At 46.9% G+C, this 22,710-nt stretch overlaps 1 protein-coding gene across 2 annotated transcripts in view; it reads right to left on the minus strand.

The window, feature by feature from the left end:
* The window catches only part of LOC121549658 (receptor-type tyrosine-protein phosphatase mu-like), a 294,543-nt gene that overhangs the window by 122,956 nt on the left and 148,877 nt on the right, over nucleotides 1-22,710 (minus strand). For both annotated transcript variants that reach the window (XM_045210375.1, XM_041861450.2), the window contains one exon: nucleotides 1,795-2,103. In XM_045210375.1, coding sequence (XP_045066310.1) covers nucleotides 1,795-2,103 — 309 coding nt within the window. The remainder of the gene's footprint in view (nucleotides 1-1,794; nucleotides 2,104-22,710) is intronic.

The following is a 22,710-nucleotide window of genomic DNA, read 5'->3' on the forward strand; positions in this document are numbered from 1 at the left end:
GTTTAGACATTTTTGCTAATTTAAAAAATATATATAGTTTTCAGACTCTTTACTCAGTACTTTTTACAGCCTCGATTACAGCCTCGTGTCTTCTTGGGTATGACGCTACAAGCTTGGCACACCTGTATTTGGGGAGTTTCTACCATTCTTCTTTGCAGATCCTCTCAAGCTCTGTCAGGTTGGATGGGGAGCGTCGCTGCACAGCTATTTTCAGGTCTCTCCAGAGATGTTTGATCGGGTTTAAGTCCGGGATCTGGCTGGGCCACTCAAGGACATTCAGAGACTTGTCCCGAAGCAGAAGCCACTCCTGCATTGTCTTGGCTGTGTGCTTAGGGTCGTTGTCCTGTTGGAAGGTGCACCTTTGCCCCAGTCTGAGGTCCTGAGCCCCCTGGAGCAGGTTTTCGTCAAGGATCTCTGTACTTTGCTCCGTTCATCTTTCCCAATATCCTGATTAGTCTCCCAGTCCCTGCCACTGAAAAACATCCCCACAGCATGATCCTGCCACCACCATGCTTCACCGTAGGGATGGTGCCAGGTTTCCTCCAGACGTGACGCTTGGCATTCAGGCCAAAGAGTTCAATCTTGGTTTCATCAGACCAAAGAGAATCTTGTTTCTCATGGTCTGAGAGTCCTTTAGGTGCCTTATGGCAAACTCCAAGCGGGCTGTCATGTGCCTTTTACTGAGGAGTGGCTTCTGTCTGGCCACTCTACAATAAAGGCCTGATTGGTGTAGTGCTGCAGAGATGGTTGTCCTTCTGGAAGGTTCTCCCATCTCTACAGAGGAACTCTGGAGCTCTGTCAGAGTGACCATCGGGTTCTAGGTCACCTCCCTGACCAAGGCCCTTCTCCCCCGATTGCTCAGTTTGGCCGGGCGGCCAGCTCTAGGAAGAGTCTTGGTGGTTCCCAACTTCTTCCATTTAAGAAAGATGGAGGCCACTGTGTTCTTGGGGACCTTCAATGCTGAAGAAATGTTTTGGTACCCTTCCCCAGATCTGTGCCTCAACACAATCCTGTCTTGGAGCTCTACGAACAATTGCTTCGACCTCATGGCTTGGTTTGAACTTTCAGCAAAACATTAGGAAATGTAGCTGGCTACATTATTTCTATGAAAACATTTGAAAAATGATGGCCATGCATCTCTTTTGCTAAAAATACCTTGCTTTTTCATTGTAAGCTCATTTACTTGTGTGGCTGCCAGCCAAATCGCGTTGTACTTCTGTTGTCATCTGATGAAATTGAAGCCATTTTCTGCCGAATGTGTTAGACTAATGTATTTTCTACCCCAAAAAATATACAGTTGTACTTCCCTGATCACTCTATTAAGGAAAAAAAATTACTTGACATTCAATATAAAATGCGACCCCTGTCAATACACACCTGGCTTTCTCCCGTTGTGCTATTTACAAACAAGCATGTGACTGGCTCAATCATTCTGGGGAACTAAGGTAAGCTTCATAATGTAAATGTAATGTGACAGGTGGAATGAAGAACGCGATCTGATTCATCTAACGTATTCCACAAGTTGACTGCAGGTATTTACTTACAAAGTAGCTACAAATATTACAATTTATTGAAAAACTTCAAAGAAATAGTTAACTGTATTGACGGTATTGAAAAACCATCCTGCGGCTATTTCCAAATACCCCGGTATACGGTGTATATGGTATAATGTCCAAGCCTACTGACTACAGCTATGTTCTAATGTCCACATTAGCATACCATCTAGATTACAAATCCTTTGCTTCATCCAATTAGTATGCTCTTCTAGAACAGAACCTCCCCTCCCCCAATTACCATCCTCATCGGTCAGCACGTCAACATCCGTGCTCTCCTTGACGCCTTCGGGGTTCCCCAGCACCAGCTTGACGCTGACGTTGGTGTAGGGTGACAGGTTCCTTATTGTGTGCTGCGGCGCCAGGCTCAGGGTGTCGTAGCACACCTCCTCCCGGGTCTCCTCCTTGCCGCCGGACTGGTAGCGGTACTGGACAGTTAGGTTGTAGCTGTGGCAACGTGTCACGTTGTAGCCGAAGGGCTCCCAGCGCACTGTGATCTGCTTGGACTTGATGTCCACCACCTCCAGTCTTTGGGGGCCGTGCATGGGGTCTGTAGAGAGGGGGACAAGAGAGGGGGGCATTGGAGGGGGGAGAGAATTTTAGTAAATCATAAAGATAACATCAACACTAATGTATAACAGCATATATCATTTAATTATGTTCAAAGACTAAAAAAATATGATTTTTTCCCCTTCCCCTTCAATATAGCTTTTTGTTATCTAAAGGCAAAGAATGTTGGCAAGCATCAAAAACTAAATGCTGAGTCCTTCAAACAGTTGCAACATCCAAATCCCCCTACCTACCCATCTGTTACCCTGCTGTGGCTTTATGTAAACCCCTTCGCCTCCCAAGTCTGACTGGGAACAGTAATGGGCCCAAAACTGATCCTTGTGGTACCCCCACTCTGACAGGGAATGGTAATGGTCCCAACACTGATCCTTGGGGTACCCCCACTCTGACAGGGAATGGTAATGGTCCCAACACTGATCCTTGGGGTACCCCCACTCTGACAGGGAATGGTAATGGTCCCAACACTGATCCTTGGGGTACCCCCACTCTGACAGGGAATGGTAATGGTCCCAACACTGATCCTTGGGGTACCCCCACTCTGACAGGGAACAGTAATGGTCCCAAACACTGTTCCTTGGGGTACCCCTTCTGTCCAGACAGCCACCCCAGGCTCTCTTCCCATCAGGTCTAATAAGACAGCCTCGGCTCCTGCTCTATTCTCTCCCACGTGAGGCCGGGGCAGCTACACACATCACTGTAATAGGATCAATATCCATCCTGGGATCAATTGGCAGTCCATCTCTGTGGAATTTAGCGCTCTAACACTTTAGTTAGAATTACATGGGCCATGCTGCTCTCCCACCAGAGGAGCAACAAGATAGGCAATTTGGTAAGCCTGGGTAAACTGATGAGGAGACCAAGCTCCAACTGAAGCTGGATGGAAAAAAGTGCTGTCAAACCCAAACCCATTCGACAGCACTTTTCTAATCCTCTCCATTTTCACAGACTCTGTGACATAGATTAGGTCAAACAGCGATAAAAACCTGGGGAGGTTTAATGGCAGAGCAACACTGACAGAAAAGGAGATGTGGTTTAACATTTTCCACTTTGTTCCCACTTCTCTTTCTGCTAACATTGAGAGGACATCTTGAGAAAATACGCAGCTCATGGATAGGACTATTTCATCCTGGGTTTATAGGAATATCCAAGTATTTAAGTATAGAGTCCATTTCGTTAATCTATATTTCAATTCTGAGCCGAGATTATAACAAAGGGGCTCAGAGCACCTTCTAATCAGTAGTCTCGTAATAAAGCTCTCGCGAAGGCGTTTTACAGGCAGAAATCAGATTCAACAAGCCAGTCACTCGCACCCCTTAGATGTATGGCATTAAATCACTAAAATCGGAACATTCAGCACTTCCAGAAAGGTCTCTGAAGTCATCAACTTCTAACTCCAGCTGAAACCAACAGCGCAGCCAACTACAAGCATCACAGAGATAAATCAGACAAAAGAGATGGATTAAAGGATATCTAAATGCATAGACTTACTCTATTTTCACACTCACCTTTACAGTATCAAAATCAAATCTTATTGGTGGCATACACATATTTAGCAGATGTTATTGCGGGTGTAGTGAAATGCTTATGTTCCTAGCTCCAACAGTGCAGTAATATCTAACAATACATGCAACTATACAAAGTAAAATAATGGAATTAAGAAATATATAAATATTAGTCCGGAATATAAATATATATGTATATGATGGGATGTATAGACATTATGGACAGTATATGGATAGAATATGTAGTATATCTGTAGAATATGTAGGATAGAATAGTATATGTACAGCAATAGTTAAATAGGATAGGCCTTGACTAGAATACAGTACAGTATATTCATATATAAGTGGGTAAAACAGTATGTAAATATTATTAAAGTGACCAGTGTTCCATGACTATGTACATAGAGCAGCAGTCTCTAAAGTGCAGGGTTGAGTACCGGGTGGTAGCCGGCTAGTGACTAAAGTTCAGGGCAGGGTACTGGTGGAGGTGATATGATCCTTAACTAGCCTCTCAAAGCACTTCATGATGACAGAAGTGGTGCTACGGGGATATAGTCATTTAGTTCAGTTACCTTCGCTTTTTGGGTACAGGAACAATGGTGGATATCTTGAAGCAAGTGGGGACAACAGACTAGGATAGGAAGATATTGAATATGTCTGTAAACACTCCAGCCAGCTAGTCTGCACATGCCCTGAGGACGAGGCTAGGGATGCCGCTTAAATGTCTTACTCACATTGTCCAAGGAGAACGAGAGCTCACCATCCTCGTGAGCGGCGGTGGCACTGTTTTCCTCGAAGAGGGCGAAGAAGGTATTTAGCTTGTGTGGGTGCAAGACATTGGTGTCTGCGACATAGCTGGTTTTCCCTTTATAATCCGTGATTGTCTGGAGTCCCTGCCACATACATCTCGGGTCTGAGCCACTGAATTGTGACTCCACTTTGTCTCTGTTCTGACGTTTTGCCTGTTTGATTGCCTTACGGAGGGCATAACTGGACTGTTTGTACTCGTCCATGTTCCCAGTCACCGTGGTTAAATGCGGTGGTTCGCGCTTTCAGTTTTGTGCGAATGCTGCCATCTATCCACGGTTTTTGGTTTGGATAGGTTTTCATCATCACAGTGGGAACAACATCCGCTATGCACTTCCTGATGACCTCAGTCACCGAGTCCGTGTATACGTCAATGTTATTCTCAGAGGCAACCCAGGACATATCCCAGTCCGCGTGATTAAAACCATCTTTAAGCATAGATTCCGATTGGTCAGACCAAAATTGAATTGTCCTTACCACGGGTACTTCCTGTTTGAGTTTCTGCCTATAGGAAGGGAGGAGCAGAATGGAGGTGGGATCTGATTTGCCGAAGGGAGGGCGGGGGAGAGCCTTGTAGCCATCCCAGAAGGGAGAATAGCAATGGTCGAGAGTTCTTGAGACTCGAGTAGTGCAGGCGATGTGTTGATAAAACTTTGGTAGCGTTTTCCTCAGATTTGCTTTATTAAAGTCCCCAGCTACAATAAATGTGGCCTCAGGATATGCGGTTTTCAGTTAGCAAAAAGTCCAGTGTAGTTCCTTGAGAGCCATCGTGGTATCGGCTTGAGGGGGAATATACATGGCTGTGATGACGACCTAAGATAATTCTCTCAGGAGGTAATGTGGTCGGCATTTGATTGTGAGGTATTCCAGGTAGCGTGAACAAAAAGACTTCCTGTAAATTACCACAATCACACCATGAGTAGTTCATCATGAAACATACCTCCGCCTTTCTTTTTGCCGGAGAGTTCTTCAATCATGTGCCGTTTCTACTAAACAAAAAGGGGGGTATAAGGAGGACCAGGGGAATATTTTCCAAGAAGACAGACATAAGCTAGCAGAGAACCTCTAATCAATTTCTTAAACACAGGATCAGAGTGCTGTATTGTAAGGTCTCTTTTCCAAGTTTAAAATTATAAACATTCAACATTGGCCATGCTGTCAATAAAGCATGATTTGTGCGGCGCTTAAAACCACTGTTAACTCGGAACTGCCAAATATCAGACTTCAGTGAGTTCAAGACAACTGGAAACTCGGGGAAAAAATTTGCTCCGACTGGGAAAATAAGTTTTGAACGGTCATCCAACTCGGAATTGTAAATCCTCTTTCTAGAGCTATGACCTGAAGATCATTGACGTCATCATGATTCAACCTTTTTTTCCAAGTTCCCAATTGTCTTGAAAGCACCATAAATCCAGAGAATGCCAGACTTTGATGACAAAGTTTGCTCATGAAGGACTGCCACTCCACCTTCCTGTTCAAGTGAGCACAGCACAACAAGGTGAGTCCAAAAATGTATTGTATGCTGCTGCATAAATTATATGTAATATGCCAGGGAGATATGTATACTGTAGCTAATAAAGTAATACTAGGTGTATGTTGTGTAGTAAGCTGTTAGTAGCCCATGTAACTCACCCTAATAGTTTGGTCTATTTTCCCCTCTTAATTTCACCTACTGTTCTGACTTGGTGGTGCACATGTAGCCTATAACCTGTTTTAGAGAATTGTAATCATCAAATATTGTAAGAGCTTTCATTGTCTGCTTATATGCCCCCTTTATTTATCCTACAGTTCTGACTTGGTGTACATGGAGAACACTGTAAGAACAGCCCATGTTCTGAATTATGTTGCTGTACATTTCAAAAGTGCTGAACAAATAGTTATTGACTATGTCCGTCCTAGCTCGCTCATTAATGTCTTAATTTAAATTGCGGATTGCATCTTATCGTCCCCTTATGCCATAGTTTGTACATCTCAATTGTCAGTAGAAACCATATTTGTTTAAGCAAGTCAGCCATATCAGCTATGTTTTTTTTTCAAGGCATTAAATGAGGCTGAATGAACTGTTTCTCTGCCAGACAAGGCTCCGCTGATAGCCAGGTGTAGCAGTGGTAAGGTGTTGGGACTGCTGTTGGGACTCTGCTGCTGGGACAGCCTTATGTAGGCCCTAACAGTTTGTGGGCACAGTTTGTCACCGCTATAGTGCAATTAATATATTGTTTAGTATTGTGTTGTGTTGTGTAGTGGCTTTGCTGGCATGCATCCCATATATATAGTTTTTTTGCCCCACCAAGATTTGCATGCTAAAATCGCCGCTGATTACAACGCAATACTAATAGTTTAAGATTAAAGCACAAGTCCAAGTGCTTTATTGATATATCTTTTAATATTCGAGAGTAAGCTGCAAGGCTCGAACCTTTGTTGTACAAAATCAAAGATGTATGTTTTTGTATTGAGAGCAGTATTGTGGGTAAAAAAAAGAATGGGGTTGAAATTGCCACACAAAAAGACATCCTCTCCTCTTTCCTCAAATGTTGATGCGATTAAGAGAGTTAGAGTGCTTCTGTTGGTAGAACTAAAAGCTTATTTGGCTCACGGCTGGGTCTATCACGCAACAAACGCCCCATGTTTAAAAAAATGGGGGACAGTTGCGACTTAAAATGTGCGACTTGAAAATGCCAACAATGTATCTTCTTGTTTGATGCATATCCAAAGGGCCTGTGAGTGGTCTCGGAAGAGCAGGCTAGAATGTGTTTAGGTGTGTTTGAGTACAGGCAGCCTCCCTGATAATGCAGGGACAGAGATGGACACTGTCGGCCAATCAGATCAGCCCTCCAATATAAGCAAAATAGTTGCTAGTGGAATTATTCCACATATCTCCATTTCATCCTATTAGCATAGTAGTTTTAATGTATTTTTTTAACTGTACATTGTACAGTTGGTGGTTGACATCACATGACTATATTCCATGACAGCACCATCATCTGCGATTCCATGGTTTCCTCTCCAATACAGTACTTAGCTGCCTGAACCCACTTTGTAAAAAAAAAAGAATCCAGGATGGAGGATAGGTCCCTCACAAAAACACAGTTTCCACATCTGCTGTGCATTTTCCCATTGTACTGGTGCGACTGTGCAATCCAGAGTCCATTGTATGTCACATTGTCATCGTTCTAGACTGTAACTACTGTCTTGACTGACAAGGAGCTCAGCTGGATAGTAGGCCTGAGGCGTCTTCCACTGCACATTTAGCCTTCTTCACTCTTCATGAGCTGCAGCCTAAATGTCCGCCGATGCCGCAAGACATTCAACCGTCAGGGAAGGAGGAGGAGGGAAGAGTACAATGGAAATGGGCCTCACTGCAGATGAGTGCTTACTGTCTTCTTTGTGTGTTGACTGCGCATAGAAAGCACAACGTTGAATACTTGAAAGCATACTTGGAGCTCTTCGGTATAATACCATTGAAAAGCGGGAGAGCAGAAAAATTATAAATGGGTACGTTTATTTTCAAAAGGACGTCTTGTTTCATTTCGCATAATAATGAATAAGATAAAAGACTAACAGTGGTGGTGACAGAGGAACAACAGAAGGACCAATCAGAGAACAGAAGAGGAGACAAACAACGAGATGAGACAGGAAGTAAACGAGTGGCAGAGGGGAATAAAAGGAGAGAGGGCTGTAAATGAGTTGCATGACTGAGGGGTGGAGGGAGGGAGGGAGGATATATTCACAGGAGATCAGGAGGACTATGGCATTTTCAAAAGCAAACACTGCCATCTGATCTGGGAGCCCCATTTTTCTGTGAGCGCAAGGAGGAAGAGGGAGAGAGAGACCGAGCGGGGAGGGAGGAGAAAGGAGGGAGAGAGAGAGAAGATGAGAAGAAAGAGCGAGGGAAAGAAAAGAGAGCCAAGAGAGAGCCAACAGAGTCGATAGAAAGAACAAGAGAAAGAGAGAATCTCAGAGAGATTGAGGAATAGCTAAGAAAGAGACGGATTGCCAAAATGGAGTGAGAGAGAGATAGTCGAGAGCTAAAAATACAGAGGGAGAGAGAAAGATAGAGATGGCAAAGAAAGAGAGATAGGTGAGGGAGTTGTGACAGTAAACAGAGCACAGGGCCTCATCCCTTTACATAAATCAATAACTCCAGCAGACCAGATACCTGGGAATGCATTACCAGTCAACGGGAGCTGTGTCGTGCACACACTACACTTGTGTACTGACCACAGCAATCATTCAGCCCCTTCACAATTCCCAGAGCATCGAATGGACGGCTGGAAAACAATAACTCATGTTGCCCTTTAGGATGACCCCTGACCCCAGCATGGTGGAGGAAGAGAAAGAGAGAGAATGATAGAGCTAAGAAAGACAGTGAACACAGAGAGAGAGAGAGACAGAGTCTTTCTATTAAAACCCAGCTGAGAGAGGGCCTATAATTGGCCATTCAGAGTGAGCTCAACATCTCAACCACACAAAGGAGACATTTGGAGGCTCATACTCAACATGGCATTTGCAGGGCCCAACTCAACATTGATAGGCTATCATCAGAAAATGACGTATCAATACTAAGCATGTCACACCTTGCTATGAAAAACACAAGGACAAAGATGTTTGAATTCAAATGTAATTTTTTTGGTATTAATATTAAGTCTTGATGGATGTGCGTTTCTCCTCTAGAGGAGACATCTCCAGGATGTCGTGATGATGTACACACACGCTACACAAACACCGCACAAACGTGTGTCCTCTCAGCCAGACAGAGCGCCCAATCAGCTGACATTTTACACTTTAGTCATTTAGCAGACGCTCTTATCCAGAGCGACTTACAGTTAGTGAGTGCATACATTTTCCATACTTTTTTTTCCCATACTGGCCCCCCGTGGGAATCGAACCCACAACCCTGGCGTTGCAAGCGCCATGCTCTACCAACTGAGCTACAGGAGGCTGACTTCTGTTTATGATCCCTCTTTCCCTCCCTCCACCTCCTCCCCCATCCACCGATATCATCTCTTCTTCCGAGTGTCCCTCTTCCCACGAGAAGCCGTTTGCCCTTAACTTCACAAACGCCTTCCTTTCGCACAATGCACCCACCCAACAGTCTGTCTGGATACCTGGAATTCATTTTTAACACATTGATTTTCCCACTACCACCCCCCTTCCCTCATTCCTCCCACTGCCTTGTAATTAATGGTGAGACAGTCAAAAGACTTAACAACTTTATCGATTAACCACACTGCAGAAAAAAAAAACTCCCACCAGACAAATCATGTTTTATTTAAGCAGGTAATCTGTTGCTGGAAGTAATGTATGTGTGTGTTGCTTTATGAAGCAAACGGACAGTAGAAAGTAGTGTGCATGCTGCTATGCTGCTGATGGTAGGTAAACAAATAGCCCAGTGGCCAGACTGCAGGCAGAGAGAGATAAGGAGGGTCAAACCTCTCCATGGCCACCAATCAAAGATCAAGATCACACACACCTGCAAGCAAACCTGCCGACACACACACCTGCAAGCAAACCTGCCGACACACACACCTGCAAGCAAACCTGCCGACACACACACCTGCAAGCAAACCTGCCGACACACACACCTGCAAGCAAACCTGCCGACACACACACCTGCAAGCAAACCTGCCGACACACACACCTGCAAGCAAACCTGCCGACACACACACCTGCAAGCAAACCTGCCGACACACACACCTGCAAGCAAACCTGCCGACACACACACCTGCATTCAACATATGCATGAAGACACACACGAACACAGACCAATACATGAAAGCATGCACACACACACACCGTCTGACCACTGCCGATAACTCTCTCTCGCTGTCTCTGTGTGTATTGAACTACAGGCTCTTTTCTTCAAGTCGCCTTTTATCGCAGTGAGAATGGTCCGGTTCAGTGTAATCAAGGCTGGACATTAAAAGATTACAAGTGAGGAACACATCGCAGGGCCACTGTAAATCTTCCAGATACAGAGGAAGAACAAACCTGTGCTCGCTCAAGAAAAAAAGGATGAAAAATGCTGTCGCAATTTCCACAAAACAACTGCTCTTTCAAAGACCTGCTCCTTCAAAGACACGCCCTGTTAAAAGCAAACAAAACTCAAAGATACGAGTCAAGAAAGATCTCACGCTGCCTCCTTGTCAAACGACATCTACACTTATCGCTCACAGGCCTAGGCCCTCCCACTCTCCCCCCTTCCGCTACTCTCTCCCTCCCCCCGCCCTCTCCTCTATTTGTGAGGAGAACTACTGAGGATGCGCTAGGTGGGTAAACAGTTGCTGGACCGCTGGGAATTAATGGCTTGCCGGGCAGAGAACTCAAATTAGCCGGCGTCTTCGGGAAGTGACACGCGTTTTGACACCAGCTATGCCAGAGACAAAAGAAGAGGAGGAGATGAGGGAGAGAGAGAGAGAGAGAGAGAGAGAGAGAGAGAGAGAGAGAGAGAGAGAGAGAGAGAGAGAGAGAGAGAGAGAGAGAGAGAGAGAGAGAGAGAGAGAGAGAGAGAGATGAGGGAGAGTGAGAGAGAGAGATGAGGGAGAGTGAGAGAGAGAGATGAGGGAGACAGAGAGAGAGATGAGGGAGAGAGAGAGATGAGGGAGAGAGAGAGAGATAGAGAGAGAGAGAGATGAGGGAGAGAGAGAGAGAGATGAGGGAGAGAGAGAGAGAGAGAGAGAGAGAGAGAGAGAGAGAGAGAGAGAGAGAGAGAGAGAGAGAGAGAGAGAGAGATGAGGGAGAGAGAGAGATGAGGGAGAGAGAGAGATGAGGGAGGGAGAGAGAGAGAGGGGTGGTGGTGGGAAGACATTGAAGCGCAAGCCGCTCTCAGTGGATATTAACTGGGAAAGTTGTGGGGGGGGGGTTCTCTTAAATATACACTAACTGTATGTTTGAGAATGGCTGCAAGTGTGTGTGTGTGTGTGTGTGTGTGTGTGTGCGCGCGCACATGCACGTGCCTCTGTGTCTGAATAGGATGGGTGGTTTAAAGACAGTCTATCGCTTTCCCACAGGATGCAGGCGGAGGTCCTTAACACGAAGGCCCTTAACCGTCCTCTCCAATCACCAGATATAATAGCCAAATAGCTTGGAGAGCCAGAGCTCGACAAGCCCTCTGACACACCTCAGCCATAGAACCATACAAAATGGCGCGTCAGGGGCCAAGGTTGCTCTTTGGAGGAGAAGATGGATGAAGCCTATTACCCTGGCCTTGTCTCCAGAAAGGGACATCTCTGAATGGCAAGCCTGTCATAAATCCCAGAGATGGAAGATTGGAAGAAGAGGGGAGGAAAGGAGGAGGGGAGGACGGTCATTTGCATTCCCCTTGCCTGTCAAACTGGGAGGGGAGGACACCACGTAATGGCTTGGCGATGGGGCTCAAGACGGATTGTGACAGGACACAATCCGTCTTGTGTGTGCGTGTGAGGCAGGGCTTGCCGCCGGCCGATACCGTCACGCCAGTTGCTAGGGGAATTAGCCTCAGAGATTCACATTTTGCATCAGCTTGGGTGTTTCGGAGGTTGAGCAATGACGCTGCCAGAGAATTGATATTAATCGCATTTCGGGGTCGGTAGGGCTGGGGTCTTTGGCCTTACTCCCCACTCCTACCAGTATATATATATAAAAAAAACATATTTGACATTTAGATGTCAACTATTAACAGCTTTTTTTCTTTCCCCTTCTCCTGCCCAGGCTTGACACTTGACATTTAAATATAGCTCTTCCCAATTATTAGCATGTCATTGCCCTATGCTAATAGGTCACGGACTAACCCCTGTCGTACGAGTAGATAAGAATGAACCATGATGGGGCTAAAACATGGCCACTGCCAAAGTGCCACGAGGTGTGTCACAATTATTCCATTGAAAAACAACAATAAAGCCTGTATACTGTAGCGTAGTTGTAGCATAGTGAAGCTAGCATGGCGTAGCGAGCATGGCGTAGCGTAGTGAATATTTCTACCTGAGCTCCCCTATGCTGTGGGCAGTGATATGGAGCAGCAGGCCTCTTACCTGCACTAAGTGCTCTGGGAAGGAGAATAAAGGTATTAGTCCCGGATGAGAGGGAACAGATTGTCTGTGGCAGGGGGTGGGGGGGGTTAGTGTGTGTGTGTGTGTGTGTGTGTGTGTGTGTGTGTGTGTGTGTGTGTGTGTGTGTGTGTGTGTGTGTGTGTGTGTGTGTGTGTGTGTGTGTGTGAGGGGCAGCCTATTCCGGTGAGCAGTAGCGAGGCAGCCCGTTCACCATGCATGCAGACTCCAAGCCTTGATTCAAATGACATCCTCAATTCTTTGGGATTTTGGTATACGAGAACCGCCAAACACGTCAACAACTACCTCCATCGATAGATTGATGTGAATCCATTTGAATAGCTTTAAGTCTGTCTTGTACTGTATTACCACTGGTGAGTAAACTTCTGTTTTTCTCCCCTCAAGAGGTATTCATGGCAATTCTGTTACAACACAAGGGGAGAATACAGACTGGCTTTGATTGACAGCTGTCCTCTTTTTCACACCCGGCGAGATGTGTGACACGCTTTCAGACCCCCGCACAGAGACACGCGGCACATTCTCACGGGTGCGTTCGAGTATTGCTGCGGCTAAACTCCAGCACAGGCGAGCGGAGGGGGAAATGGCGAGATGTCACTGATTCTTCTCAAGGATACCAGAGATACAGAGGAACAGCTGCTATCACTGTGTGTGTACGGAGTGCTTTTCAGCAGAAAAATGGGTTCAGATTCAAATCAGAGACAAAAACAATAAAACAGGATAAGTGTTGTTCTGCTTGACAGTCCGTTTCATGCTGGTGTCGGGAGCCCCTTGGAGTACCTCCGTCCTGATCCCGCTGTCACTCATCTCTATTACCTCGCTTTTCACTTCACAATAGCTCGGCGAGGCGACACACGCACACACACACACACACACACAGCAACTACACACACTAGTTTATTGTTTTTTGAAAACCATTGAAAAAGAGCGAGAGCTCTAGACGGAAGTGTAGAGAGAAGGATTCAACAAAATCAACACAGCCATCTGGGTAATGGCACCCGGCTTTCATCCTTATCAAAGCCTGCTTCAGAGTCGGTGGAAGCAGCCAATAATGATGGCTTTCTGACAACCAACAATAAACTAAATTACGCTCCCTGAACGCTTTCCTGTGTACTCCCTCCTCTCCTCCCATCCTCTCCTCCAATCGTCATCCATTCATGGAGGCAGAAGGACCCAGAAGCCCCCTCTGTATGTCCACACCACGGTTAAGAGCTTCTAGAGTGTGCGTACTGCATAGCCTATGTCCATCATCCTTAGTGATGTCCGTGTCCCCGCTACGTTGGTGGTGGGCGTCGGAGCGTGGCCGCAACACCTGCTGCTCCTTAAAAGCTGCAGACTCGGAGAAGAGGGAGGGGAAGTTTACAATTAACCAGGGGTGTATTCATTACAGAAACTGTTTAAGAAGCAAACAGAGCAAAACAAGAGTTTCTATTGGACAAATTCAGGTAGGTGTCCCGTCCCCCCCCCCGCTTAAAAGTTTAGCAACAGCATCGGCAGAATGAATACACCCGAGATGAACATGTTGTTGTGGAACACATCCTCTTCTCACATCCGGCTACATCGTCCCACTAAAGCATGTCACTGTAATGTAACTCCACTCATTATTCATGTCATTACATGTTACATTAACATGTCAAAGAGAAATACCTTCATTAAAATAGACAACTCTAACTACAATGGTGTATCATACATTACCTGTCTACTAAATATAAAACATCAGCTAAGATTGTGCTATTGTGAAATAAATGGCTTGTCCGAGTCAAAGGCAAAGCACACACCAGCTAGCAGCCGTTCTCTGTCTTTCTGAGTGAAGTGTGATGTGATGACGGCCTGACCATCCACATGTAGACTGATGGAGGGATGGAGGAATAGATGGCTGGAGAAGTTTCAGCTCCACTCAACCGCTCTCCCTCTCCTCTCGGCCTGACACGGCTCCGCAGAGTGAGATAGGACATGTTTCAAATCTGTTCACATCAGGAAGAGACCATGTTTCCTGTAAAGGTCACACCCATGGACTGGCAGAGCGGTGTGTGTGTGTGTGTGTGTGTGTGTGTGTGTGTGTGTGTGTGTGTGTGTGTGTGTGTATGTGTGCGTGTGTGTGTGTAGGGGGGTTGCTGATGGTCTTAGGATCCAAGCATATACAACTCCAGAGATGACTGTGACAGCACACACACACACACACTCTCCAGGGGGCCAACTCATTCCTACCAACCCTCCAGGGCAGAAAACCCCCAGCTTTCTCAATGGGCTGATGGTGATGTAATGGATGTCGTGGCCAAGACACACAGGCAACAACCATCAGGGTTATGGATCTATTGTTGAACACAACTATTGTGTGGAGTCGCACACGCACACACTTTGGTGTATCTTCATGCTGGCCAGTGATTCATGGGTGTGCCATGTGGTGGAGAAAAGGTCTGTGTGATGGAGGGCAGCAGGGGGCCTGCAGGGAGGGAGAGGGGGGCAGTAGGGAGGGCAGTAGGGCCTCTGAGACCAGGTCTTATCTGGTGCATCTGTGGCCGGGAGCCAGAGAGCTCCTCAAAGACCTTGGTCCTGCTCTGGTGACCTCTCTGGGAATCTTCACTTTTACTCACTCACACACACAGTCTCATGTGTGCACACAAGAATACAAATGTTTAACACTTTTCCAAGCTCGTATAAAATCGCTCCCCCTCACTCACTCACACACACACACACACACAAACAAACACATTCACCAGACAGCAAAGCCATAGGACAGTGTCCTACTGATGATAAGAATAGCTGCTGATGTATAATTGATTTGAGAGGTATTCCGTGATTACACGCTCCTTATTGCCTTATCGTTTGAAGTCCTTTCCCAACGCATTCCCTTTGCCAAGTATGAAACATCAGAACGTCTGAAAAGCTTACTTATAAACAAGCCCACTCTCTGCATCAACCTTCACATTCAGCACACCATGAAAATATGATTTGATTTCAATCATTCAAAGGGGTTTCGAGGAGAGTGTTTTACAAAGGCCTTTGACGAACACGGTTTACATTATAGAAAAAACATCACTGAGAAAGTGACAAATGTCCCATTCAAATACAGGAAACTTGAGAGTATCCATTTAAAGTACTGTGCGGAAACATTATTTTATTGTCTTAAGGATTTTCAACTGAACAACACTGAGGTTGAGTTAACATCCCCATTATGGTACAACACAACTGGACTCGGATCCTTACCATTCAAACCAGGGGGTTAAAGCTTTTAGGGTAAGTAGAAATAACAGTCTATTTTCTAATGATCGAAAAGGAGGCTAAACACACACACACACACACACACACACGCACACACAGGAGAGAAGTAAAACACATTCTACACACCAATTACCCCGCTCTACTCTCACTGTGTGTTGCCTGGTGCGTTCTGGCTGTTTACGGTGTGTGTGTGTTGGGGTGATGCTCAGGGGTGATGGCCTACTGTAATTGATCCTGGCCATCCTCACCTCTCGGGAAAAAAACACAACCCTGGTTGGTCCAACACAACCCTGGTGGGTCCAACACAACCCTGGTGGGTCCAACACAACCCTGGTGGGTCCAACACAACCCTGGTGGGACCAACACAACCCTGGTGGGACCAACACAACCCTGGTGGGACCAACACAACCCTGGTGGGTCCAACACAACCCTGGTGGGTCCAACACAACCCTGGTGGGTCCAACACAACCCTGGTGGGACCAATACAACAATATGCCTGTAGGTATATAGGGCCCTTATGGATGAAGACACTGTTGAAAACCAATCCGTTCCATTTTCTTTCTGTCCACCCCTTTCCCTACTGTCTCTTTTTAGACCCGTCAGAGGCTTGTTTTGTCAAGACAAATAATGGCGTGACGTTCTGTGGGCGAATGTTGAGACGATGAGTTTGGGTGTGGGGTATAACAGCCATTGTTACACGCGTAAGTACGTGGAGGGAACGGAAGGAAGAGGGAGAGACGAGGGAGAAAGAGCAGGAAATTGCATTTCCTGTTCAGTAGGCCAATAAGATTAGACAGGGAGAGAGAGAGAGACAGGGAGGGAGGGAGGGAGGGAGAGAATTACCATAGAAATGATGTTTCAAGCAGAAAACGACAGAGGTCCCGCTCAGAACCCAAACTGATTGTGTTCGGGGCGGCAGAGAGAAGACAGCAGATAAAAGAACAATAAAACCATATTTTATTGTTCCGTTAATGAAACGCACAGCTTAAAAAAAACCTGTCTACTGTATATACAGTGGGGACCATTGCGGTTGTAGAAATTGGTTTCTCATTTTGCCACAGTAAAACAAAAAACCGCTCCACTTCCTGATCCAGGTGAGTTATGATGGAACACATCAATCAATCAATCAATTTTATTTTATATAGCCCTTCTTACATCAGCTAATATCTCGAAGTGCTGTACAGAAACCCAGCCTAAAACCCCAAACAGCTAGTAATGCAGGTGTAGAAGCACGGTGGCTAGGAAAAACTCCCTAGAAAGGCAAAACCTAGGAAGAAACCTAGAGAGGAACCAGGCTATGAGGGGTGGCCAGTCCTCTTCTGGCTGTGCCGGGTGGAGATTATAACAGAACCATGCCAAGATGTTCAAAAATGTTCATAAGTGACAAGCATGGTCAAATAATAATCAGGAATAAATCTCAGTTGGCTTTTCATAGCCGATCATTAGAGTTTAAAACAGCAGGTCTGGGACAGGTAGGGGTTCCATAACCGCAGGCAGAACAGTTTAAACTGGAATAGCAGCAAGGCCAGGCGGACTGGGGACAGCAAGGAGTCACCACGGCCGGTAGTCCCGACGTATGGTCCTAGGGCTCAGGTCTCTCAGTTGGCTTTTCATAGCCGATCATTTAGAGTTGAAAACAGCAGGTCTGGGACAGGTAGGGGTTTCGTAGCCGCAGGCAGAACAGTTGAAACTGGAATAGCAGCAAGGCCAGGCGGACTGGGGACAGCAAGGTGTCATCATGCCCGGTAGTCCTGACGTATGGTCCTAGGGCTCAGGTTCTCAGAGAGAAAGAGAGAACGAGAGAATTAGAGAGAGCATACTTAAATTCACACAGGACACTGGATAAGACAGGAGAAGTACTCCAGGTATAACCAACTAACCCCAGCCCCCCGACACATAAACTACTGCAGCATAAATACTGGAGGCTGAGACAGGAGCGGTCCGGAGACACTGTGGCCCCATCCGAAGAAACCCCCGGACAGGGCCAAACAGGAAGGATATAACCCCACCCACTCCGCCAAAGCACAGCCCCCCGCACCACTAGAGGGATATCCCCAACCACCAACTTACAATCCTGAGACAAGGCCGAGTATAGCCCACAGAGGTCTCCACCACAGCACAAACCAAGGGGGGCGCCAACCCAGACAGGAAGATCACGTCAGTAACTCAACCCACTCAAGTGACGCACCCTCCCAGGGACGGCATGAAAGAGCACCAGCAAGCCAGTGACTCAGCCCCTGCAACAGGGTTAGAGGCAGAGAACCCCAGTGGAGAGGGGAACCGGCCCGGCAGAGACAGCAAGGGCTGTTCGTTGCTCCAGCCTTTCCGTTCACCTTCACACTCCTGGGCCAGACTACACTCAATCATATGACCTACTGAAGAGATAAGTCTTCAGTAAAGACTTAAAGGTTGAGACCGAGTCTGCGTCTCTCTACATGGGTAGGCAGACTGTTCCATAAAAATGGAGATCTATAGGAGAAAGCCCTGCCTCCCGCTGTTTGCTTAGAAATTCTAGGGACAATTAGGGAGGCCTGCGTCTTGTGACCGTAGCGTACGTATTGGTATGTACGGCAGGACCAACTCGGAAAGATAGGTAGGAGCAAGCCCATGTAACGCTTTATAGGTTAACAGTAAAACCTTGAAATCAGCCCTTGCCTTAACAGGAAGCCAGTGTAGGGAAGCTAGCACTGGAGTAATATGATCAAATTTCTTGGTTCTAGTCAGGATTCTAGCAGCCGTATTTAGCACTAACTGAAGTTTATTTAGTGCTTTATCCGGGTAGCCGGAAAATAGAGCATTGCAGTAGTCTAATCTAGAAGTAACAAATGCATGGATTAATTTTTCTGCATCATTTTTGGACAGAAAATTTCTGATTTTTGCAATGTTACGTAGATGGAAAAAAGCTGTCCTTGAAACAGTCTTGATATGTTCGTCAAAAGAGAGATCAGGGTCAAGAGTAACGCCTAGGTCCTTCACAGTTTTATTTGAGACGACTTTACAACCATCAAGATGAATTGTCAGATTTAACAGAAGATCTCTTTGTTTCTTGGGACCTAGAACAAGCATCTCTGTTTTGTCCGAGTTTAAAAGTAAAAAGTTTTCAGCCATCCACTTCCTTATGTCTGAAACACAGGCTTCTAGCGAGGGCAATTTTGGGGCTTCACCATGCTTCATTGAAATGTACAGCTGTGTGTCATCCGCATAGCAGTGAAAGTTAACATTATGTTTTCGAATAACATCCCCAAGAGGTAAAATATATAGTGAAAACAATAGTGGTCCTAAAACGGAACCTTGGGGAACACCGAAATGTACAGTTGATTTGTCGGAGGACAGACCATTCACAGAGACAAACTGATATCTTTCCGACAGGTAGGATCTAAACCAGGCCAGAACTTGTCCGTGTAGACCAATTTGGGTTTCCAGTCTCTCCAAAAGAATGTGGTGATCGATGGTGTCAAAGGCAGCACTAAGGTCTAGTAGCACGAGGACAGATGCAGAGCCTCGGTCTGACGCCATTAAAAGGTCATTTACCACCTTCACAAGTGCAGTCTCAGTGCTATGATGGGGTCTAAAACCAGACTGAAGCATTTCGTATACATTGTTTGTCTTCAGAAAGGCAGTGAGTTGCTGCGCAACAGCTTTTTCTAAAATTTTTGAGAGGAATGGAAGATTCGATATAGGCCGATAGTTTTTTATATTTTCCGGGTCAAGGTTTGGCTTTTTCAAGAGAGGCTTTATCACTGCCACTTTTAGTGGCAGTGATACAGGTGGATTCTCATTACAGGAGATGTTGTACTATAATTTTCAGTTTCCTGTAACAGTCTGTACCTACAGAATATGGTGAGAACACCCATATTTCCACACTGCTGCAACAGATACCTCCCCTATGGAGACACACCGCTAACCATTAAAGTCCCAAACACTGATTACATTTGATATGAGAAAAGCAATATTGGGAAGCCATTGAAACATTGCAGATTGATTGGAGACTGTCCGTAAGGTGTAAGGACCCAGAGACAGTCAGTCCTGGTTAATGGACGCATTTCCGAGTCCATGTGTCAGGGTTCCCCCCCCCAAGCCTCGATTGAATAGCTGTTTTTTCTCCGAAGTGCGGACTGTAATAAGTAGTGGGAGGAAGCGCTAATGGCTAAGATGTTAAACAGCTTGCCGACTTGTGCATATCGTGCCTGCAGAGCGAGGCATTATGGGAGGGACACAATGAGGGGTGCAACTGCTGGGGTTATCAGTGGGTGGATTACGGCGTTTGCAGCAGAGTGTGATGGGAGATCAGTTGGTGCAGAAATAGAGATGTCACATTGCTTTATGACCCAATAATGGAGGGAGGCTCGCACTAACAGAAATCTGCCTGGTTTGGGCTTATCTTGCAGGAAAATGACAAAGAAGCGGTGGTAGATGTGTGTGTGTTCCCGTGCACGTTTGTGGGATTCCTTCTACGCCATCAGCAAATGAAACTCAGTGTTGAGGAAATACAACATGCCGCCTGAGTCACTATGGTTGTGTAGTGTTCAAAAAATAAAATACAAATCTCATGTGAACAGGGCCGGGGAACGGCTGCAGACTGGCAGAATGTTTTCTCATGTGAACAGGGCCGGGGAACGGCTGCACACTGGCAGAATGTTTTCTCATGTGAACAGGGCCGGGGAACGGCTGCACACTGGCAGAATGTTTTCTCATGTGAACAGGGCCGGGGAACGGCTGCAGACTGGCAGAATGTTTTCTCATGTGAACAGGGCCGGGGAACGGCTGCACACTGGCAGAATGTTTTCTCATGTGAACAGGGCCGGGGAACGGCTGCACACTGGCAGAATGTTTTCTCATGTGAACAGGGCCGGGGAACGGCTGCAGACTGGCAGAATGCAATCTATACATCTACAATATCTCAATGAAGGGAAAATACTTCCAGCAGCCTGATTCAACGTGTGTGTGTGTTTGCGTGTGTATTACTGTATGTGTGTGGTTCTATAAGGTTGTGCGGTGAGCAGCAATGTTTCATGTGTCAGGCTATCTGTCATACTGGACTGATCCCATAGGTGGTGATTGGGGTCAGTGTAGCACGGTGAGGAGGGATGTGTGCTTTGCTCTATCACCGTGTATCTACACACACACACACACACAGGCACACAGAGAGACACACACACACACACACACACACCTCTCTCTCCGTGCTGTCGCCTTCCGCTGGCAGCTGTTCCTGCACCGTAAAGATGAAGAAAAAAACTGGGGAACAGAAATTCATGGAGAGGATAATCTGTTTTGCCTCAATGGGGACAATGGGGGAAGGAGGGAAAATAATGTGACGTGAAACCTCAACGAACCCATCGCGGAGGAAAATGAAATGACAGTGAAGGGTCTGCACCCGGTTTGTGAAGGGTCTGCCCCCCGGTTTGTGAAGGGCCTGCCCCCCGGTTTGTGAAGGGCCTGCCCCCCGGTTTGTGAAGGGCCTGCCCCCCGGTTTGTGAAGGGCCTGCCCCCCGGTTTGTGAAGGGCCTGCCCCCTGGTTTGTGAAGGGCCTGCCCCCGGTTTGTGAAGGGCCTGCCCCTTGGTTTGTGAAGGGCCTGCCCCCTGGTTTGTGAAGGGCCTGCCCCCGGTTTGTGAAGGGCCTGCCCCCTGGTTTGTGAAGGGCCTGCCCCCTGGTTTGTGAAGGGCCTGCCCCCGGTTTGTGAAGGGCCTGCCCCTGGTTTGTGAAGGGCCTGCCCCCGGTTTGTGAAGGGCCTTCCCCCTGGTTTGTGAAGGGCCTGCCCCCTGGTTTGTGAAGGGCCTGCCCCTGGTTTGTGAAGGGCCTGCCCCTGGTTTGTGAAGGGCCTGCCCCCGGTTTGTGAAGGGCCTGCCCCCTGGTTTGTGAAGGGCCTGCCCCCGGTTTGTGAAGGGCCTTCCCCCTGGTTTGTGAAGGGCCTTCCCCCTGGTTTGTGAAGGGCCTGCCCCCTGGTTTGTGAAGGGCCTGCCCCCTGGTTGTGAAGGGCCTGCCCCCTGGTTGTGAAGGGCCTGCCCCCTGGTTTGTGAAGGGCCTGCCCCCTGGTTTGTGAAGGGCCTGCCCCCTGGTTTGTGAAGGGCCTGCCCCCTGGTTTGTGAAAGGCCTTCCCCCTGGTTTGTAAGAGCGTGAACTCTTGCACAGTGGGGACTTAAAAGATGGAGGCACGTGATACCTCCCCTCTCTTTTTTTTTTTCTCCCCACAAACAGAGAAGTCATTGGTCAAGATGCCTTTTAAGAGTGTGTTTCTACCCCAGTCAGGGAGGCAGGCAGGGAAGCAGGCAGGGAAGCAGGCAGGCAGGCAGGGAGTCAGGCAGGCATGGAGTCAGGCAGGCCGGCCTATATGAGATTTACTATTTAATTTCCAGCGGGATCATCATATTTAATTTGCCTGCTGGGAGGAATGAAGCACGGAAGAGAGAGAGAAGAGAGGAGGACGAAAGAAGGAGAGGACCGCGATGCCTAAAGGGAGAGGGGAGAGAGAGCTCAGAGGACGTCCTGGCTTTCACCTCTCTCCTCTCTCTCCCCCCACCAGTCATCACAACAGGGCCGCCCTAAACCCTATACACACAGGAGGGCCTGTGCACACAAATGAGCCATACACACAGAGACAGAGACACACACTGATAGTGCACATTTTATCCTAACGTATGTAATATAACATATGTCCTATTACAGTAATTTCATGGACTAAAATGCAAGACCACATATAGGCATGGTGGCATCTTGGCAAATGGCAATGGCAGACAGACGAGGCCAAGCCAAAACCCTTCCCCAACAATCCCAGTAGTGTTTCAGTGTGGCCCTGCGACATGCCTTAAGTGTCGTCTCGTCTGACAAAAAAAAAAACCTTGACAAGAGAACATGCATTAAAAGCTGGCCAGCGCTTTTCTTTGAGATGTGTTTTCCATGTCCATTGGGTTTTCTAATACCCGCTCATAAATATACACACTTGTATCTCCTCTCCCTTGGCTGGCTCCCTCTCTATTTATTTGACATCACTCCTTCTCCCGTTCCTCCACCATTTC

Source organism: Coregonus clupeaformis, chromosome 34 (genome assembly GCF_020615455.1).
Source record: "Coregonus clupeaformis isolate EN_2021a chromosome 34, ASM2061545v1, whole genome shotgun sequence".
NCBI lineage: Eukaryota > Metazoa > Chordata > Actinopteri > Salmoniformes > Salmonidae > Coregonus > Coregonus clupeaformis.